Here is a 17670-nt window from a genome sequence, read left to right as displayed (position 1 = left end):
TATCCCTCAAGGACCAGTATTTCCTTGACCATTCAAGCATCAAAACATTCGAACCTTCTACATCCGTGGACGAATTGTCTAAAATGAATGGCAGATCAATATCAACTGTGCCCGCAGTTCGTGCCTTCGGTCATTAGTCTGTGGATCTGGGCTTTGGGATTTGTGGGAACATGGCAGCTTCTGAATCACTCAAAAAGACATTTGTTGCTTGCATTAATGTGCTCCTACACTGATACATGATAGGCTTCTCAGGCGACAACTTGAAGCTGGTATAGTAGCTTTACTTAAAGCCAGTCCAAGATTGCCCTTTTTGGCCTGAATTAGTAAAAAAACCTCCAAATTTAGCTAAGCTGGTGCTTGCAACCTCACAATCTTCATTCGCACTCCTAAAAGATATTAGTAGTCTACATTTATCTTAAATTATTCATCTGATGTTACTACTATTAGACCGGCCTAGAAATACTACTATGTATCATGTTTGTAGAACATGTCACGTGGAGCGCTCTCACAGAATTGCCTCAATAGTCATGATATACCGCTCTTAAATCACCTTCATAATTCATAAAACCATGTTATCTCAACTTCCAGAGGCCTGGAGTATCATACACTTGACCATCTCCATACCTATCCATCCATAGGTACCTAAGGTACCCCGGGCCTCCGCATCGCTGACTCAGCCGGAGCATGTGCCCGGGCGGACTTCCATAGATGCGTCGATCCCAACGCTTTCCCCTCTTTGTGGGAATGTGTTTGACAGCAGCTATGCTCAATGTACCGTTTACCTTTGACACTGCCCATTGTTCATAATTGTGATTTGACACATTCACCTAGTCTGTTGACACCCAGTGCGGCGTGGGGGTTTCCCCATAGCGTTTCCAACTTGGAGGATCGTTGATAGTGACTACTGATAGGGGATCTCTCAAAAGCAGTCAATCATGTTCGGTGTCTTTGGCGCGCCATCAGTGCCGAGCACTTCTCCTGCCGCTGTGGCTCAGAGCATAAATGAAACTGTATTGAAGGCCTCTGAAACCACCTCACTTCTTCCCTCATCCACCCGCGAATTACTTTCCCTCCCCCTCCGTGCCCTACACCACGCCGAAACCTTCGCATTTAATACAGTCCCTCGACATATTGCTCGCCTTGCTGGGATTGAGAACGTGAGTCTAAATCTGTGGCCAACAGCGCCTTTGGCCGGGGATTCAAGTCTTGCACATGAGGCTATGAGTGCGACGTCACAAGCTGCTGAGATCGCTGCCGACATGGCCCAAGCAACAGCTGAAGGAAATGGCTGGTACACCATGGAGTTCATGGAGACAATACGCAAAGTTGGGGGGGTTTTTTGCATACGTTACCAGTGTTTGGTCATTTGTATGCCTTATAGAGGTAAGTACTACTCTTGTACTCCGTATACAACAACAAAGTGGGCCCCACTAAGAAGCCATACAGGCCATAATCTTGAATCGAATAACCATTTACGCATCCACGAGACGCCACCTCCAGCTGGGCTGGGAGAGGCGTCTTGCTCTCCGTATAATTCCCATCGTCCTCTTGTCCATGCAAATATTGTCTACTCTACGCGCACTTCGATGTCAAACGTCTCCCGATTACACAAGGATTCGCTACGGAACGCCAATAAAACCATCAGCATACGATTACGCAAGTGGTGGAGGGTTTATTCATTCGCTCGCGTCGAGTCTCTTACCTGGTTCTGACGAGCAAGCCTGCAGCGCTCTGAAGATGGACCGCGAAACCAGCTCTCTATCTATTCCGCACGGATCTTTTGCCTTGCTGTGGCCAGTATTCATCGTACTATGTGCAAGTCACTTCTTTGAAACGCTAGTCTGCGCACTGCAAGGGCGTCCTGTGGGCGCAGAGACAGGCATGTCGATATTTGAGCACTCGCTCGCTTTTGCGGAGGCCGAATCCATGATCAGCCAGACCCTTGGACTCGGTATTTTCGGCCTTCCTAAGAAAAGTCCTCTCCAACCATTTTTCACTGGAGAGAACTCGATATCGTTGACCCGGACTCAAATTCTCGATCGAATGAATGTTACACCGGAGCTCTTACTTCTCATCTTGGTATCATGTTGCAACAGTCTGACATCTCATGTTTTGGATGTATTTGGCAAGCAAAGTCGGTACCGGCTTCTGAACACCACTCTCTGGGGGGTGTGCTTCTTAGCGGTCATGTGTCAAGGATTACAGATTGGCCCTCCTACCAGTATCGATTCCGGTCTTTCAAGATTCCCAACCGTCTGCGTTGTCGGGTTCATACCTCATTTGCTGGTTTTCATCGGTATTGTTGTATGTGTTGTCATCTACGGACTGGCTGTGACTATTACTGCGTTCTCGTTACCAGCAGAAAATGGCAACGCACCCTCACTTAGAGAAAGATTCGCCCTGGCACACGAGAACATGCAGATATCGAACCAGATTCATAGTGTTCGCTTTAATCGACATGAAGATTTCTACACTACTCTTCTTCGAATTGGATACGTCGCATTGACCGCTGCGAGTGAGGCCGTTTTCCTCAACGAGGGTAAGGCGGTAATCGCGAGACAAATGACATGGCTCGAGCATGACCGCTTGACTGAGATTGAGGCTTCTCGGCAACACAGTTCCTTCTATGGAGACTGGCCAAACCAGGCTGAGGGAGGAGCCACTTTCGATGCCCGCGGGTTCGCTAGCTTTGATTTGCCAGACAACCGCTCGACGTGGGAAAGTGGCTACAATAAGGAGAAGAAGATCGAAAAACCCAAGAATGGCTCGCGAGCAATGCGATCTCAGGCTCATCTTGAAGGCATTGGGGCTGTGCGGTCTTCTGTCCGCTTTTGGCATGGGATAAGTTTTTGTCGCGCCATCTTCAAGCTCATCTCTCAATGGTTTGCATATGGTTTTAGCCGAGTCCTTGACGGTCTGGGGATCAGAGCTCGACCACAGTGGTTGAAAAAATTGGTCCAAGCACGTCAAAACCGCACCATTAGCAAACCTTCACCTCCAGGTTCTCTAGATTTCTGGATCCTCACGGATGATGGGGAACTTGAACTTCCAGAAAACTTTGATTTTGACGTCGAACTCGAAATCAGGAAGCGAGAACGCACTGAGAGAGTACAATCGGAGGCACCCGACGAGACCCGATTAGACGACAAGCTTTATGCGTGGTGGAGGGTTGGGGGTTCTTGGGGCAACCAGGACTATACGCCTGACTATAACCCTCCGATTGATAATGAAGATATCACGAGTGTGGTTTCGATATCAACCAATGTTTCGGACTCTGACTGGGAAGATTATCCATCAGATGGTCGGCGGACGCCCACTCAATTAAACCCCAATCCGGCTTTTTCCCGTGAGACATCACCGTCCCAAGACTCATTCATAGATATGAGCACTCTAGCTCGTCTTCTTGACCCCCGTGATCGTGAAAGCAAAGAGGAAGCCCGCATTCTTGCTGCCCACCTAACACCCGGCCAAGGAGATCGCATAATGACTCGAAGCCAATATCGTAAGCAGGTCGAGCGGGAGAGATCCCGTGTTCTGCTATCATCCCGTCTGCACCAGCCTGCAGCCAACAACTCGGCTGCTGGGAAATACAGAATGAATGGTGAGGAGGAGGCCGAGATGCTTGAGCAATTGATCATTTCTCGACGCTCTGAAACAGCCCCTACCTCCGACACGCATGGCTGGGAATCAGGGTCCACACCCCTGGGCCCTAATGGACCTCCTTGCGTGGTCTGCCAGACGGAGCATCGATCCATTATTACTTGGCCCTGTCGCTGTCTTTGCATTTGTGAGGATTGCCGAGTCAGTCTTGCCATGAATAACTTCGGCAGCTGTGTTACTTGTCGACAGGAGGTTGGCGGTTTTATGAGGCTGTGGGTTCCATGAGATCTTCTTGGGGTTTGTCATGTGTTGTTCTCGCAAGTTTGTTAAAGAAGTCTGGTCTTTCATCCTTAGAAGATACTCCCATTCCATAGCGTGTACAATATGAAATCTACGTTGTTTGTATTTTTAAGTTACTGATACTGATAAGAAAGCTCGGTAGCCTTGGATACTGTCAAAATCCCTTCCAGTTTGAGTATATCCATGGATGTCATGATGACTCGGACTTCAAGTTTAACGACGACCCCGCCCAATACGAATCATGATTGTTCTTTTCCCTCAAGAGTCCGAGTGAAGTTGATCTAAATCTACCTGGTCTTGTTATATGCCTCTATAGACAACATGCCTAACCGAGTGGTATTACCTCGCCGTGGACCGAAGCATTTCACAATTTATGACAACTTTAGCGGTAAAGTTGGAAATGACTGCCGATTCCAAAACCATTGTGGCACAGCTATTTTTAGTACTCGATACATATGGGATGACTCAATATTTATCAACCTTCTCATCACTGAAAATGATCTCCGAATGACCGTCCAACGAGAAGAGCGATTGAAGATACAGTACCGCGAGTTTCAAAAAGCCCTTCATAGTGATGAGGATATAAAACACCTTGATGAGTTGGAAGCCTTTTTAAAGGACCTCAGCAAGAAGTGCGATGAGCTAATGCAGAAACTTCATCTCTGTGAAATGGACCTCTTCAAAAGACCCTTGAAGAAAATGTACGATTCGCTCAGAAAGAATCGTACATGGTACCTGCGCAAGGAATTGGTAGACTACTGTGCTGCCAATGGAGGTTGCTGTAGTCGCGATTGCGGATGTTGTCAAAAACGACACTGGACATCGCATAGACCACACGGTCTTGGTCATTGTACGGTGGAGTGTTGGTGTTGTAGAATGCATCGAGGCAAGAGTCCCACACAGGAAAAACGGGCTCAGCAAACACAGCATTTGAGGGAGAGGCTTCAGGATAAGAGGCACTCTGCGTTCCTCTTAATTATGATTGAGTCATACTTTGTGAAACCAGAGTGGCATCTGAGGAAGAAACCTGGGACAAAACCCGTGGAAGAAAAGAAACGTGGGGCTGTATCTCGGGGATTCTTGTTGCTGTACAAGAATATCCTGAACATCTTGAAGCAATGGTGAGGGTGTACTAGTATGTGCGTTGTGTGATTAGTTGCTATAGTATCAGTTGAAAACATGCACTCAGGATCAATGGCTCAGCCATTCGCTACTGACGGAGACTCGGCGTTTCAAATGTCTGAAATGATAATCCATGAATTCAAATTCAAAAACCAAAGTTGGATTCAGACCGAATTTTGATTTACATACAAGTCTAGTGAGGATAAATCATCTGATGTAAGCTTCTTTATCATAGACAAAGAAATCGCCGATTTGATGGGATTAATCTCCTAATAGGGATGACATCAATGACATCACTGATTAACAACAAAACAATAAAATGCTTGAATCCAAATTGTCACTCTAGTACCTAGTAGGTAATACTAGTCTTACTAGCAAGCTAACACCATACTCTAAGAGGAATCGTTATCAGTAACCTGGCACAGGCCCTCCACGTGGGAGATTCCCCGCTTTACATCACATTCAAGACATTGGACCACCCCCATTCTCATCTCAAGCAGGGGAATTCGAGTTATCGTGCATCGAACCGCCATCATGAGTACAACTAGTGGATTCAAAAACCTGCCTCGCTCGATTAATCAACCCTTAAAATGTCCTTATGAGGTACGTTGATCTACTCTCCATCCCCAGCTTGCTATCAAATCTGACATGCTATACAGGGGCAAACAGTGCTCCAACACTCTCAGTTCAACAAAGGTTCAGCTTTCCCAGAGGATGAGCGAGCGAGATTCAGATTACATGGCTTGCTACCACCAAATATTCAGTCTCTTGATGAGCAAGTTCAGCGTGCATACGAACAATACAGTAGTCGTACCGATGACTTGGCGAAGAATACTTTCATGGCAAGTATGAAGGCCCAGAATGAAGTTTTATACTACAAGGTATGTTTATCACGCTGTGATTTACCTCACTGCTATTATACATCTCTATATTCTTAGAGAATTCTGGGGTGACACGCTAATTTACGGCCAGTTACTGGAAACGCATATCAGAGAAATGTTCAGTATCATCTACACTCCAACCGAAGGTGACGCCATTGAGAACTATTCACGCCTATTTCGCAAGCCCGAGGGATGCTTTCTGAATATCCGCGACCAAGATTCTATTGAGGGGTGTCTGTCAAGTTTCGGGAATGAGGAAGACGTGGATTACATCGTCGTCAGTGATGGCGAGGAAGTGAGTCTGTCAAAGTACCACTTGAATGAGCCAGTATTAATAATGAAATTAGATTCTGGGAATTGGAGACCAGGGTGTTGGTGCAATTCTAATTTCCATAGCTAAGCTCGTCCTTACCACTCTTTGTGCTGGGATACATCCGGCACGGCAATTACCTGTGGTCCTTGATTGCGGAACCGATGTGAAAACCCCTGGAAGCTGTATAAATCATTTTCAAGAAATATGGCTAACTCTTCTCACAGAATGAGCAGCTGCTCACCGACGACTTATATCTCGGGCTTCGCCAAAACCGGGTGAGAGGAAAGGAATACGACGAGTTTGTGGATAGTTTCATCCAGATTGCTCGACAAAGATTCCCTAAAGCCTACATTCATTTGTGAGCCGACTGCTGCAGAAACCTTTATTATGACTGTGAGCTAACAGCCTGGACTTAGTGAGGACTTTGGACTTAACAATGCTAAGCGAATCCTTGACAAATACCGGTCCCAGATACCATGTTTCAATGACGATATCCAAGGCACTGGATGTGTGACACTGGCCGCTATGTTAGCCGCTTTGCACGTCAGTGAAGTCAGGCTAGAGGATGTCCGTATCGTTATTTTTGGCTCAGGCACAGCTGGGACAGGAATCGCAGATCAAATTGCAGATACCATTGCGACAGAGACACGAAAGTCCAAAGAGGATGCCTCAAAACAGATATGGTAAGCACCAAGCTCTCACATCTTATAATTCCTAAAACCCTAACTGAATACCTCAGGTGCATCGATAAGCCAGGACTTTTGGTCAAGTCCATGGCTGATAGCTTGACACCAGCACAGACGCCATTCGCAAGAGAAGACACGGAATGGCCCGAAGAACAGCATCAAGATCTCTACTCTGTCATTCATAATATCAAACCCCATGTACTGATTGGCACGTCTACCAAGCCAAAAGCCTTCTCCGAGGAGATCATCCGAGAAATGGCCAGACACGTGCATCGGCCCATCGTATTCCCCTTGAGCAATCCAACTCGCCTGCACGAAGCCCAGCCCAAGGATATCTACAATTGGACAAATGGTAAAGCGCTTGTTGCAACGGGCAGTCCCTTCCCACCAGTCGAATTTGATGGCGTGAGCTATGAGATTGCCGAATGCAACAATTCCACCTGTTTCCCAGGAATTGGTCTTGGTGCGGTTCTGTCTCGAAGTCGACTTGTTTCCAAGAAGATGTTAGTCTCAGCGGTCGAAGCACTGAAGGCACGGTCCCCAGCGTTGAAGGATCCACGTCTGCCTCTTTTACCTGATGTGGCAGATGTCCGAGAGATAAGCGTTGATATCGCTGCGGCTGTGATAAAATGCTCCGTAGCCGAAGAGCTTGCGCAAGAAGAAGATATTCCTTCAGATGATGCGAATTTGAGAGAATGGATTCGCGCTCAAATGTGGGAGCCTGTTTACCGACCTTTGGTAAAGTGAGGTAGATCATGCACTGTTTTTCCTATAAGAGATCTACTGTAGTATGTAGTCTGCAAACAAGTTTTCGAGCAAGTAAAATTGAAACTTGGGTTCCTTTACATTCAGGTTTGTAAAATTCCGGTTATCACATTGAAGTAGACGATCAAATCCAGATGGCACCGTTTACATAATGGAGTGATCGCCACTTATAGAAATTCAAGCTTAGGAACCTGTCAGTCCTCCGAAGCCGGAATCCTGTCGTCCAGCTCTAGGAGTCCGGAAAGAAAAGCTGCTAAATCGTCTGGGGTAGCTCTTTTCATTCAGATCCGACTCCGCCTTCTTCTCGCTTGGCGCCACCAGGGTTCCATAAGAAACTGGATACTTCATTTTTTGATACAGCCACCAGCATAGCATGACCAATAGAGTCAGGGGTACAGTGATGCAAGCCCATATGAGCCAAACCTTCTCCGTAATAGCGCCTCCAAACACGCCAGCTCCAACAAGAGTGCCTGCAAATGTTCCCGGTAGAAAGACCATGGTAAGAGCTGCGATTGCATTCATGGATGTTGAGTCTTGCTTCATGCTATGAGAAATTTGAATGTTGTTTGCAGCATCCTGCTGAGTCACTAAATTGTAGACCAGCGACATGGTACTGTCTTTCCGTTGCTTGTAGTTGAGAAACCACATTTTCTGCTTCTCCATCGAGGATATGACATAAGATATCGAGTCCTCCACTCGCTGTAGTATAAAGGGACTGGAATCAGTGAGCGAGCCCTTGAGGCGCAAATGAGCATCTCGGATACCCGTCGCTGTGATTATAGCCACATCAGCGTTGGCAATGTGGGAGTCTGCATTCTGAGAGATGATCTGGAGTTTCTTGGTCAAGTCTCCAAGCTTTGCTCGGTCGGTCGTCTCGGGACCGGCAAGATGATCGTCGACCTTATTGATCTGGGACCACATAAATCTTCGGAATCGCTCGACATGAAATTTTGAAGCTTCAAGGGAGAGTGTGGATAAGATGACATGTATATCGAAAGGGCCGTCGAGGAATGTTGCAGCTCTGGACTTTTCAGATGCTGTCCTTAGTGCAATATTCAACAGAGATTTCAGTGACACAATTGATGTGTCTGACTCATGGTGGGAGATGATGTATGTTGTTAGACCCTGTCGAATATCATGGCGCATGTACACAGATAAAGGGGATTTCTGGACCTGGAGATTCCATCGTGGATGCTGACAGAAGAAATCTGGGTTATAGTTTAGCTTATAAGGCGATCTCATGAATAGCATGTTGTACTTCTTACCGCAAGCAATTAGGTCCCCATATTGGTCGGCTTCCAGATGTCTTTGGGGTGCCCAATAGTCTGGTCTGCCAATGAGGTTGAGTAAGAACATTGGATTGACTTCCAGTCTTTGTAATAGCATTCTTGCGTTTTCTCTTGTCATTAAGACGCGCGATCCATATGAAGTACCTTCACTCGGGACCAATGGTACAAAGCTATGAAAGGTCGTCAGTGATGGCTTCGCATTACAGATCAGTTGACTGACAAAACAACCATCTTGCGCGCACATAAGCCTTCTTCTCGTGGCCTAGAACAGCCAAGTTCCTGTAAAACGGTCAACATCAAGCATTTGAACCAATCTCCTGAATGTCTGCATACCAACAGGAGACTCTCCATACTATCCTCATCCAGCGTTTGCCATTCTGTACCCATCAGAGCCAAATCAAGTCAGAATTAATAGTTGCTGGGACGTACCTCCTTTCTGCGAATCCACTTGGAGACAATGTATATGGGTCCCAGGTGAGAAGTTTTCTGCATTCTTCAGATGATGATGGCACTGCACAGAATCAAAAACCTGCTGAAGAGAGCTCAGATTATCCAAAGGATAGTGACTGGTGTCAAGATCAAAATCAAATTTAAGTTCATTTACTCCAATATCGGATTTCTCAGCATGTCGGTAGATATCATTTTGTGCTCTCGAATTCGGACGCCGCTCAACTTCAGTATTGATCAAGGAAGCTTCTAACTTGGAGAATTTGGTCAAATCTCCCGTTTCTGCGCGACTCAGAGGATCTGCAGCTTCTGACATTCTGGTGCACAGAGCAGGAACTTTTTGATACACAGGCCGTTCAGTGTCAAAAATTTGGGAATTTTTGAAATAAGTGTGACATATATGAGGCTCTCAAACCCTGATATCAGTAAGGAATCAAGGGGAGGCATGACAGTTCTATGGATCCATAATGGTCCTTATCAATTGCCAATGACAGGATTGATTGGCCTTCAATTCCACTGCTTAGAGCCTGCACAACACCCTGCTGCGTTGCGAAAAGCTAGGGTGATGAACCCGCTCCAATGGATGGAAAGAGATCGCCCACATGCTACGGGGTATGGGTTAGGGACGAATCCTTGTTGACATTTCAATATATCGGCTAAGTGGAGCGTGTTCAACTCTTGAGAATAAAGGAAAAGCAGGACTTGGTACTGACGCCAGCTTCTTTCGGTGATATCAGAGTTCCAAGCACCGATACGAAGTGGCTGGTGATTGTCTGCTGTAAAACCACTGAACCGCGGTAAATTCCTTGGGGTAATGACACGAGCGACAGCGGCATCTTATTTGCTCCTTCGCTATGCTCAACCTCAGCTGGAGCAAGAAAACGAGTTTGGGTAAGCACTAATGACAAGCCACGCGGCTGGTCCCCGAGCTGGGGGTCACATTGGGATAGGCAAGGCGTCAGAGTCCAGATCCCATGAATGTTGACAACTTGAAGTGGATATTATGCAGATCCAAAATAGTATCGGCAACTCATCGACTTAAGGACTAAGTATCATCAAAGTTCTTCCAGGAAGTCGCGTTCTCTGAAGCATGAATGTTGGTTGGTGTTGCCTCAGGTGGAGTCTTCCGTGTTCACTTAAGCTTCCCGTTAAGGGGGCTGGAGGGGCTGGTTTATCGCGTGATCGCCGCTGACAATGCTACCTCGTTTTCACCTCAACATACGAACTAGATACTCACAAGGTCATTGATCCGGACATTCTATCCCAAGCCAAATTCGTATCCAGAATTTGATCTCAGTCAAGATGCCAATTGGTCTCAATCATGCAGAAATATGCGCCAAGTTTGATCGTTTGGTCTCTGACGGCATCATCGCTTATCAGCCAAGCAAACCGGTTCTCGTGGCCGACAAAGGCATGATGGTTCGTTGAAATCATCATATGATTTTCCATTTCATGCATGATTCTAACCCTCGTCAGTTTTGTTTCCATGTTGTCCAGTCCTTAAAAAATAAGCCGCAAGCTGAAGACACCATCAGCGTTGCGAAACCCACAAGCACAGACTCGCATTTTCTATCCGGTACTTTTGGTCCTGGAAGTGATATCCTTCGGGATCATCCCGATGTGTGTATCACAAAAGTCAATGACACGCATTATCTTGTTATCAATAAATTTCCGGTTCTCCGCCCCATGCTGCTTCTGCTGACAGTGGACTCATATCGGAGACAGCATGAGCCACTGGATTTGGAGGACTTGGATGCTGGGTGGCAGATGATGCATGCAATGGAAGAGGAACATTATGTTTTCTTCAATTGTACGGTTACTGCCGGGTCAAGCAGAGCTCATAAGCACCTTCAGGTGGTCCCCGCCCCAGGCCATGAGGGATATCCGGAAGGTTTCAGATTTTTCCCAGACTGTCCTCCTGGATCAGATGCCAGACCACCACCTTTATTGTACTTCATCCAGCGCTTCGATGAGTTGTCGGGCGGTCAAATTAAAGATAGTGCGCAGCTACTGGAAATTTATTCGAGATTATTGCAAAGGGCCAGGGATGCGTTGCAACTGCCTGAAAGTGAGGCAGCATGTCCGCATAACTTCGCTATGACCGCAAGATGGATGATTGTTATTCCCCGAAGTACAAAAGATATCCATGGCGTTACGGCAAATACCCCAGGAATGCTAGGCTCGGTCTACATTTCGAATCAAGAACAGCTGGATGAGTGGAAAGCTTTTGGTCCGACGAATGTCTTGACTGCTCTCGGGCTACCAGCTCAGAATTCATGAAATCAAGATGACGGGAAACCAGAAGATCTGCATTTTAAAAATGCGGAATGAGTTTGGAACATGATAGCGCAAACATTTCTTCTTCAGCGTTAAAGGAACTTGAATAGCCTTGATAGAATTTCAAAGCATATAAAAGATTAATGATTATTATTTGCTACTAACCAACGAGCCTATTCCATAAACTGACCTTCAAGTTATCTCCCTGTCCCTCACTGACCATAGCATGAATAGCCTCGTAAGTATCAATCTCCTCCTTCAAGCCACCCAAGCTCAAGTCAGCAGTTCCGGGAGTGACATACTTAGTTCTGAATGCGAGCTTCCAGCCAACGAATGCCACAGCAAAGAACCCGATCATGCCATAATCCAAAAAGAACCACAGTACAGACCATCCGCCCTTAAGAAAAATATCATAGCCACCAGCAAGGACCATGAATGTTGTGCCACCCATAGCTAGATATGATGTGTAGGGTTGGAATTTTCCCTTATAAGGGAGGGTATCCCGTGAAACTCCTTGTCGTTTTAGAGCCGAGTAAAAATGATGATATGTGAACGCCGTAAAAGCGTAATTAATCAACTGACAGCATGTAACGAGGTCCACGAGATAGTTCATGACCTCGGCAGATGAGGTATTAACCTGAAGAAACGCAAGGAGACAGAAAGAAAGAGCGAAGAATAATGCGTATATTGGCACTCCGGCTTTTGTGCACCGGGAGAAAAATCGAGGCGCATGGCCTGTGATCGACATGCCGTGTAATGTACGGGTTGCTGTAAAAAGGAGACCATTACCGGCGCTGAATATGGATGTCATAATCAACGCATTGACGACGTGAGGAAGACCCGAGATCTTGAGACGCTCCATAGCGATAATATATGGTCTGCATGGAATTAGAATATAGGAATTTGAGATAGAGCTGCCTATTAGACTCACGATGCGGCTCCAGTACCCGAACCGGATATGCTTCCTCCTAGAATGGCCGAGAGCGTTGGGTCATTGTATGGGATGACAATCCCCATGCATAGCGCAGATCCGACGAAAAAGACAAGGATGCGCCAAACAAAAGATCGAAACGCTGGAGGTAAAATCTTACGCGGGTTCTTGGTCTCCGCTGCGACCATTGAGATGTATTCGGGTCCGCAAATTCTGTCAATGTTAGCAATACTTCATAAATGGGCTAGGCCAAGTGGATCTTGAGTACTCACGAGAAGCTGGCCTGGTAAAGGCATGACAAGATCCCAAGAAATCTCCCAGTTCCCCCATCCGCAAGATATTCAACAAACGCCCCAGGCTTATTCCAGTATCGAAACCCATAACGATCATGCAAAGGGTTCCCTCCAAGCATAGTGACGAAAGTGAAGAAGAAAAGGCCAACCATCAGCAACACTTTGAAGATAGAAAGATAAAACTCGCTGATCCCAAAATATCGAACACTTATCATGTTCAACAGCGCATAGAGAACGATCATCGCGACGATAATAGCCTCAACAGGCACTTTATCCGTCCAGAAGGTAATCATGATATTCATCGCCACGAGCTCAAAAGGCACGAGGAATGCTATACCGAAGAAGAAGTTCCATGACATTGCAAACCCCAGAGCATCATCTACCCACTCACTGCCGAAGCGGACGAAAGGTGACGGGACTGGTAGAAATGTGACCATCTCAGCGAAACATTCGTTCACTGCCCACATTACAGTTCCCCATATTAAGAAAGCAATGAAGAGACCGGCCGGTCCTCCCTTCGGTAGAGCTTCGCCCATCTGTACGTAGAGTGCTGCGAATTGAGTCAGTTATTGCATTAAGAGGTACGCAGGTCGGTTACTCACAGGTGCCAATAGCGCCACCGATGGCGAAGAGCTGAACCTCCCTCCCTCGCAATTTGCGATGCAAAGCCTGTGAGCCAGCTGTTACATTGGAGACAGTGCCGACAGCAGCATCATCGCTGGGACTGAATGAGTGGTCACTGCCAGTCCCTGTCGAGATTTCCTGCTTCCCAGGGTGTTTTGACATAGCCATGTTTGAGGTAACACAATCAAGGTGTAAATAGTCAACCTCTGATAACGTTCAGTGGGAAGACTGTGTTATTTCTGAAATAAGATGGCGTCTCATTTCAAGATTCGACTAATTTCAAACAATGAGCACATATCCAAATGAGTTCTTATCGTCTGAATCAACATTGGCATGACAAGAAGATCCAATATCATCAGGAATAACTGCCAAATCCCTGTTGGACGGAGCAACCGTATGGGGATTTTGTTGGTCAAAGCGGCATTCCAATCGCGACTGGGTACATATCGGGAAGTTGGCTGAGCCGCCATACAGATTGAAGATGTTTATCAAACTACAAGCTATATTATCGGGCGATCCGCTATCTTGCATTTAAATCAACCAACAATCTTATCTGCAAGGAGGGGGCTTCGGATATGCCGACAAATAGCCCTTGCTCTAGATCTTTTCCACTAATTCTGTTACGGGGAAGCTATGGTGAAAATTGCCATCTCATGGACAACCAGGTGTGAGAGTTCACCTCCTCAGCACTCAAGTGCTTGGCTAGGTGTGTTTACAACCTCTCAGACAGGGATGTTCACATACTCAAACACAGGGCTTAATAAGTACCTAGGTACCTAGGTAGCATCTACAGGTGACTAATGACCAACACCTCTTTGTATGTGAGTACCTACGGGTCTCTCAACTGAGTTACCTCCAGCATTCAGATATTGTTCTTCCAAACTCCTCTATTGAACGATAATAGCAATGTGAGTGCCAAGGTGGTAAGAAAATCTAGATTTTATGCGACAATAGTATCTATTTCGTAGCCGTGAAACATGGCTCCCACAGTTAGGCCTTGAAATTTCCACAGGACAAGGACTCCTCATACTGGTAATGAGGTTGAAATTCGGTATATAGACACTCCTATAGACAGCGTCAGCCATTGATATCGAGTCACCACTAGTAAACAGGGCGCCTTACGGGAGTGCTCGCCATCTTGAAATTGTAAGCAGCCTCTTCATCACTCACGATGTGCTTCTCAAGCTCAGTCTGATCGACAAGCAACTGAATCTTACAGCTTCTTTCCATCAAGCAGAAAAGAGAAGCTGCCTCATCAACTGTTTGACCCACTGTCAACAGACCATGATTCATTAGAATAACAGCTTTCCCACCTTCCAGACTCTGAGCAATACGCTGTCCTTCAGAAGCTTCGTTGGCAATGCCGCCATAGTCAGAGTATACCGAATGAGCTTTGTAGAAGTAGCAGACATCTTGATTAATCATATCAAGAGGCTTTGAAAATGCAGACCAGGCCCGACCATGGACTGAGTGAGTATGACATATGGCATGCACATCCTTTCGAGCCCGATGCACTGAGCTATGAATCTGGAATCCAGCAGCATTGATTGAACCATTTGTGTTTCCTCACACCACATCGCCAGCAAGGTCAATGCAGATCATATCACTGGCTTTCAGCAGACCAAAGTGTACCGCAAGAGGGTTTATCCAGAATCGATCTTCGAATTCGGGATCGCGCACACTAATGTGTCCTGAGATCCCCTCAGCATACCCTTCGCGAGCGAATACTCGGAAGGCTCCTGCCATATGCTCGAGTTGCCATTGTCTCTTCTCTGCGTGCGAATCGAATTGCGGGATGCCGGGTAGGGCCTTGCCTCGGTGTGCCATCGTGGCCATAGCGTCGACATCCTCAAGTTGGGGTTTAGTGACTTGAGCCACGGGTGGTAAGGGTGATCCTGTTATTGCGGCTGGAGACATATTCAAGGTGAAAAATCAAGGTCGCTAGTGACTCAGAGTACTAGTATTCTCGCGTAGTATTGTTCCAACTGCAAGAAGCAAAGACGATGTTTATGCCGACTCGGAGATATGGCAGATATAGATTGACGGCATCGCGCTATGATCATTGATATCTAAGAGGCAACTTTAGCAATGGACTAGAAGAAACTGAATGTGAATGGTAAGTCGGGCAATCCGATGATCGTGTGATAACTCATTTTTGTGAGCGATAAGGCTTGCGCTTTGACATCCTCTGCGGAGTAAACCTTGGAAGACTATGTACTCCGCATCGGATCTTCCCCGCTTTATGGCCATATCTTCGGTTGCAGTGATAAGACTTACCACTTTTATGAAAATGTTAGCTGCCACAATTAACCCTTCTTGCAATTCAAAATTTCAGATTGAGATTGAGCACTCGAAAGAGATGACACTAATCTTTACTTCGAGTGAGTCGCTAGATCCAAAGGAACCAAGCCAACTCTAACGCATCTCAGGCCCTGAGCTCTCACAGCTCAGCTTTTTAGCTGGCATAGCAGGTCTATTCCTTACTACCCTCATTTATCGCACCTTCTACCGGCCCCTTTTTTCCACACCACTTCGGAAAATCCCAGGTCCGAAGGCCTTTGCTGCCTCAAAATGGAGATTGGCCTACGAGGACTACAAGGGCGTCAGGACACAATTAATCCACACCCTGCACAAGGGGTACGGCACGGCAGTACGCATTGGCCCAAATGAAGTATCTTTCTCTTCTCTTACTGCTCTGCGTACAATATACGGTGCCGGGTCCGGCTTTGAGAGAACATACTTCTATCGGATGTTCGATGTGTACGGTCGTCAGAATCTCTTCACATTTGCGGAAGTGAAGAAACACACAGAAAGGAAGAAGCTCTTGGCTCATGCTTACTCCAAGAGCGCGATGCTCTCACCGAATGCGATTGCAAAGCCTCTGATAGAGAAGAACGTGCAAGGATATCTGGATCTCCTTGACCGGGAGAAGCATGTCGCTGAGGAGATATTCCAAAGCTTGCATTGGTTCAGTCTTGACAGCATCACTGGATTCATATATGGAGACAGTTACGGAGGAACGAATGCAGTCCGAGGCAATGAAGCGCATAGGAGGCTTATCAATGATATCATTGATCCGAGTAGAAGGCAGCTGAGCTGGTATGCCGTGCACTTGGAAGGATACACTAAATGGCTGTATAGCAGAACAGGGTTGTCAGAGAAACTAGTCACAGGATTAGGTATGCTGCCTATGCAAAAACCTGCTACTTATACCGGCATTCGCGCCCATGCATACAAGTCATCTACTAGATTTGAACTAGCAGCATCTGATAAGCCTCCAGTTGAAGCTCTCTCTATCATGGAAAAACTATGGAAACATGTCACATCCGGCAAGGCTCCTCATATTGATAGCCTTGATATGGCATCGGAGCTAGCCGACCATTTCTTAGCTGGCATTGACACGACCAGTGATACCTTGATGTTCGCACTTTGGGCACTTTCAAGAAAGGAAAATCGACAATATCAGGAGAAACTAATTGCTGAAGTCCTACAGGTCTCTGAAAAAGACTGTAACGAGGATGGTAATCCCACTGTGGAGGCATCAGATAAACTGCCTTATCTTGATGCTGTTATCAAAGAGACACTTCGTCTCTACGCTCCGTTACCAGCATCAGAGCCACGATCTCTTCCAGTTGACACAACCATTGATGGATATTTAATTCCAGCAGGGACCGTGGTTAGCATGTCGCCGTATACCCTCCATCGGAATCCGCATGTCTTTCCAGAGCCCTTGGAATTCAAGCCAGAACGCTGGCTTGGGGAATGTGGTGATCTAGTTGAGATGAAGAAATGGTTCTGGGCATTTTCCAGTGGGGGCCGAATGTGTATAGGGATACAGTATGTTCAATCAATCGAATATCCGAACTAGTGGCTAACCAGGTCAATGTCTAGTCTTGCGATGGCGGAAATGACAACTCTTCTGGCAGCGATCTACAGACGATATACCACAAGCGGATATGAGCGACAAAAGGATATCAGTCCTGGGGTCACCAGCCGCTTCGAGGTCTTTTATGACGAGACTTTACCGAAGATGGAAGTAAGTCATAACTCATGGCGATCTTTTAGCAAATCCTTATTAATCAAAAATCTAGGAACACGAGTGTTGGGTTGAATTTAAGAAACAAAATGCTTAGAAACACAAA

At 46.4% G+C, this 17670-nt stretch overlaps 7 protein-coding genes across 7 annotated transcripts; 4 read left to right on the top strand and 3 right to left on the bottom strand.

Annotated features, from left to right (window-relative positions):
• Positions 1-935: 935 nt before the first annotated feature.
• Positions 936-3885, top strand: N7483_011867 (putative ubiquitin-protein ligase (Asi3); the record flags this gene model as incomplete). The annotated part of the gene is made up of 2 exons (XM_057095294.1): positions 936-1334; positions 1447-3885. 2 exons carry the CDS (start codon positions 936-938, stop codon positions 3883-3885), a joined length of 2838 nt encoding a protein of 945 aa, XP_056941265.1.
• A 1671-nt stretch (positions 3886-5556) lies between these two features.
• On the top strand, positions 5557-7649 carry N7483_011866 (NAD-dependent malic enzyme; the record flags this gene model as incomplete). Its single annotated transcript, XM_057095293.1, has 7 exons — positions 5557-5625; positions 5682-5903; positions 5995-6198; positions 6251-6379; positions 6441-6574; positions 6633-6899; positions 6956-7649. The coding sequence occupies 7 exons, from the start codon at positions 5557-5559 to the stop codon at positions 7647-7649; spliced, it is 1719 nt and encodes a 572-aa protein (XP_056941264.1).
• Positions 7650-7850: 201 nt separating this feature from the next.
• On the bottom strand, positions 7851-9719 carry N7483_011865 (uncharacterized protein; the record flags this gene model as incomplete). The annotated part of the gene is made up of 5 exons (XM_057095292.1): positions 7851-8875; positions 8933-9126; positions 9177-9235; positions 9290-9333; positions 9386-9719. The coding sequence occupies 5 exons, from the start codon at positions 9717-9719 to the stop codon at positions 7851-7853; spliced, it is 1656 nt and encodes a 551-aa protein (XP_056941263.1).
• A 986-nt stretch (positions 9720-10705) lies between these two features.
• Positions 10706-11683, top strand: N7483_011864 (putative phosphorylase; the record flags this gene model as incomplete). The annotated part of the gene is made up of 2 exons (XM_057095291.1): positions 10706-10822; positions 10880-11683. 2 exons carry the CDS (start codon positions 10706-10708, stop codon positions 11681-11683), a joined length of 921 nt encoding a protein of 306 aa, XP_056941262.1.
• Positions 11684-11840: 157 nt separating this feature from the next.
• N7483_011863 (amino acid permease) lies at positions 11841-13696 on the bottom strand (the record flags this gene model as incomplete). The annotated part of the gene is made up of 4 exons (XM_057095290.1): positions 11841-12558; positions 12612-12824; positions 12884-13454; positions 13507-13696. The coding sequence occupies 4 exons, from the start codon at positions 13694-13696 to the stop codon at positions 11841-11843; spliced, it is 1692 nt and encodes a 563-aa protein (XP_056941261.1).
• Positions 13697-14518: 822 nt separating this feature from the next.
• On the bottom strand, positions 14519-15445 carry N7483_011862 (uncharacterized protein; the record flags this gene model as incomplete). The annotated part of the gene is made up of 3 exons (XM_057095289.1): positions 14519-14593; positions 14651-15055; positions 15101-15445. 3 exons carry the CDS (start codon positions 15443-15445, stop codon positions 14519-14521), a joined length of 825 nt encoding a protein of 274 aa, XP_056941260.1.
• A 373-nt stretch (positions 15446-15818) lies between these two features.
• N7483_011861 (cytochrome P450) lies at positions 15819-17661 on the top strand (the record flags this gene model as incomplete). Its single annotated transcript, XM_057095288.1, has 4 exons — positions 15819-15909; positions 15958-17365; positions 17420-17564; positions 17620-17661. The coding sequence occupies 4 exons, from the start codon at positions 15819-15821 to the stop codon at positions 17659-17661; spliced, it is 1686 nt and encodes a 561-aa protein (XP_056941259.1).
• Between the last annotated feature and the right edge of the window lie 9 nt (positions 17662-17670).

This window comes from Penicillium malachiteum (assembly GCF_028827825.1).
Source record: "Penicillium malachiteum strain IBT 17515 chromosome Unknown utg000005l:1.0-9002435.0:326005.0-9005861.0, whole genome shotgun sequence".
Classification (NCBI taxonomy): Eukaryota; Fungi; Ascomycota; class Eurotiomycetes; order Eurotiales; family Aspergillaceae; genus Penicillium; species Penicillium malachiteum.
The sequence above is the reverse complement of the archived record's forward strand: the minus strand, read 5'-3'. Positions and strand labels throughout refer to the sequence as shown.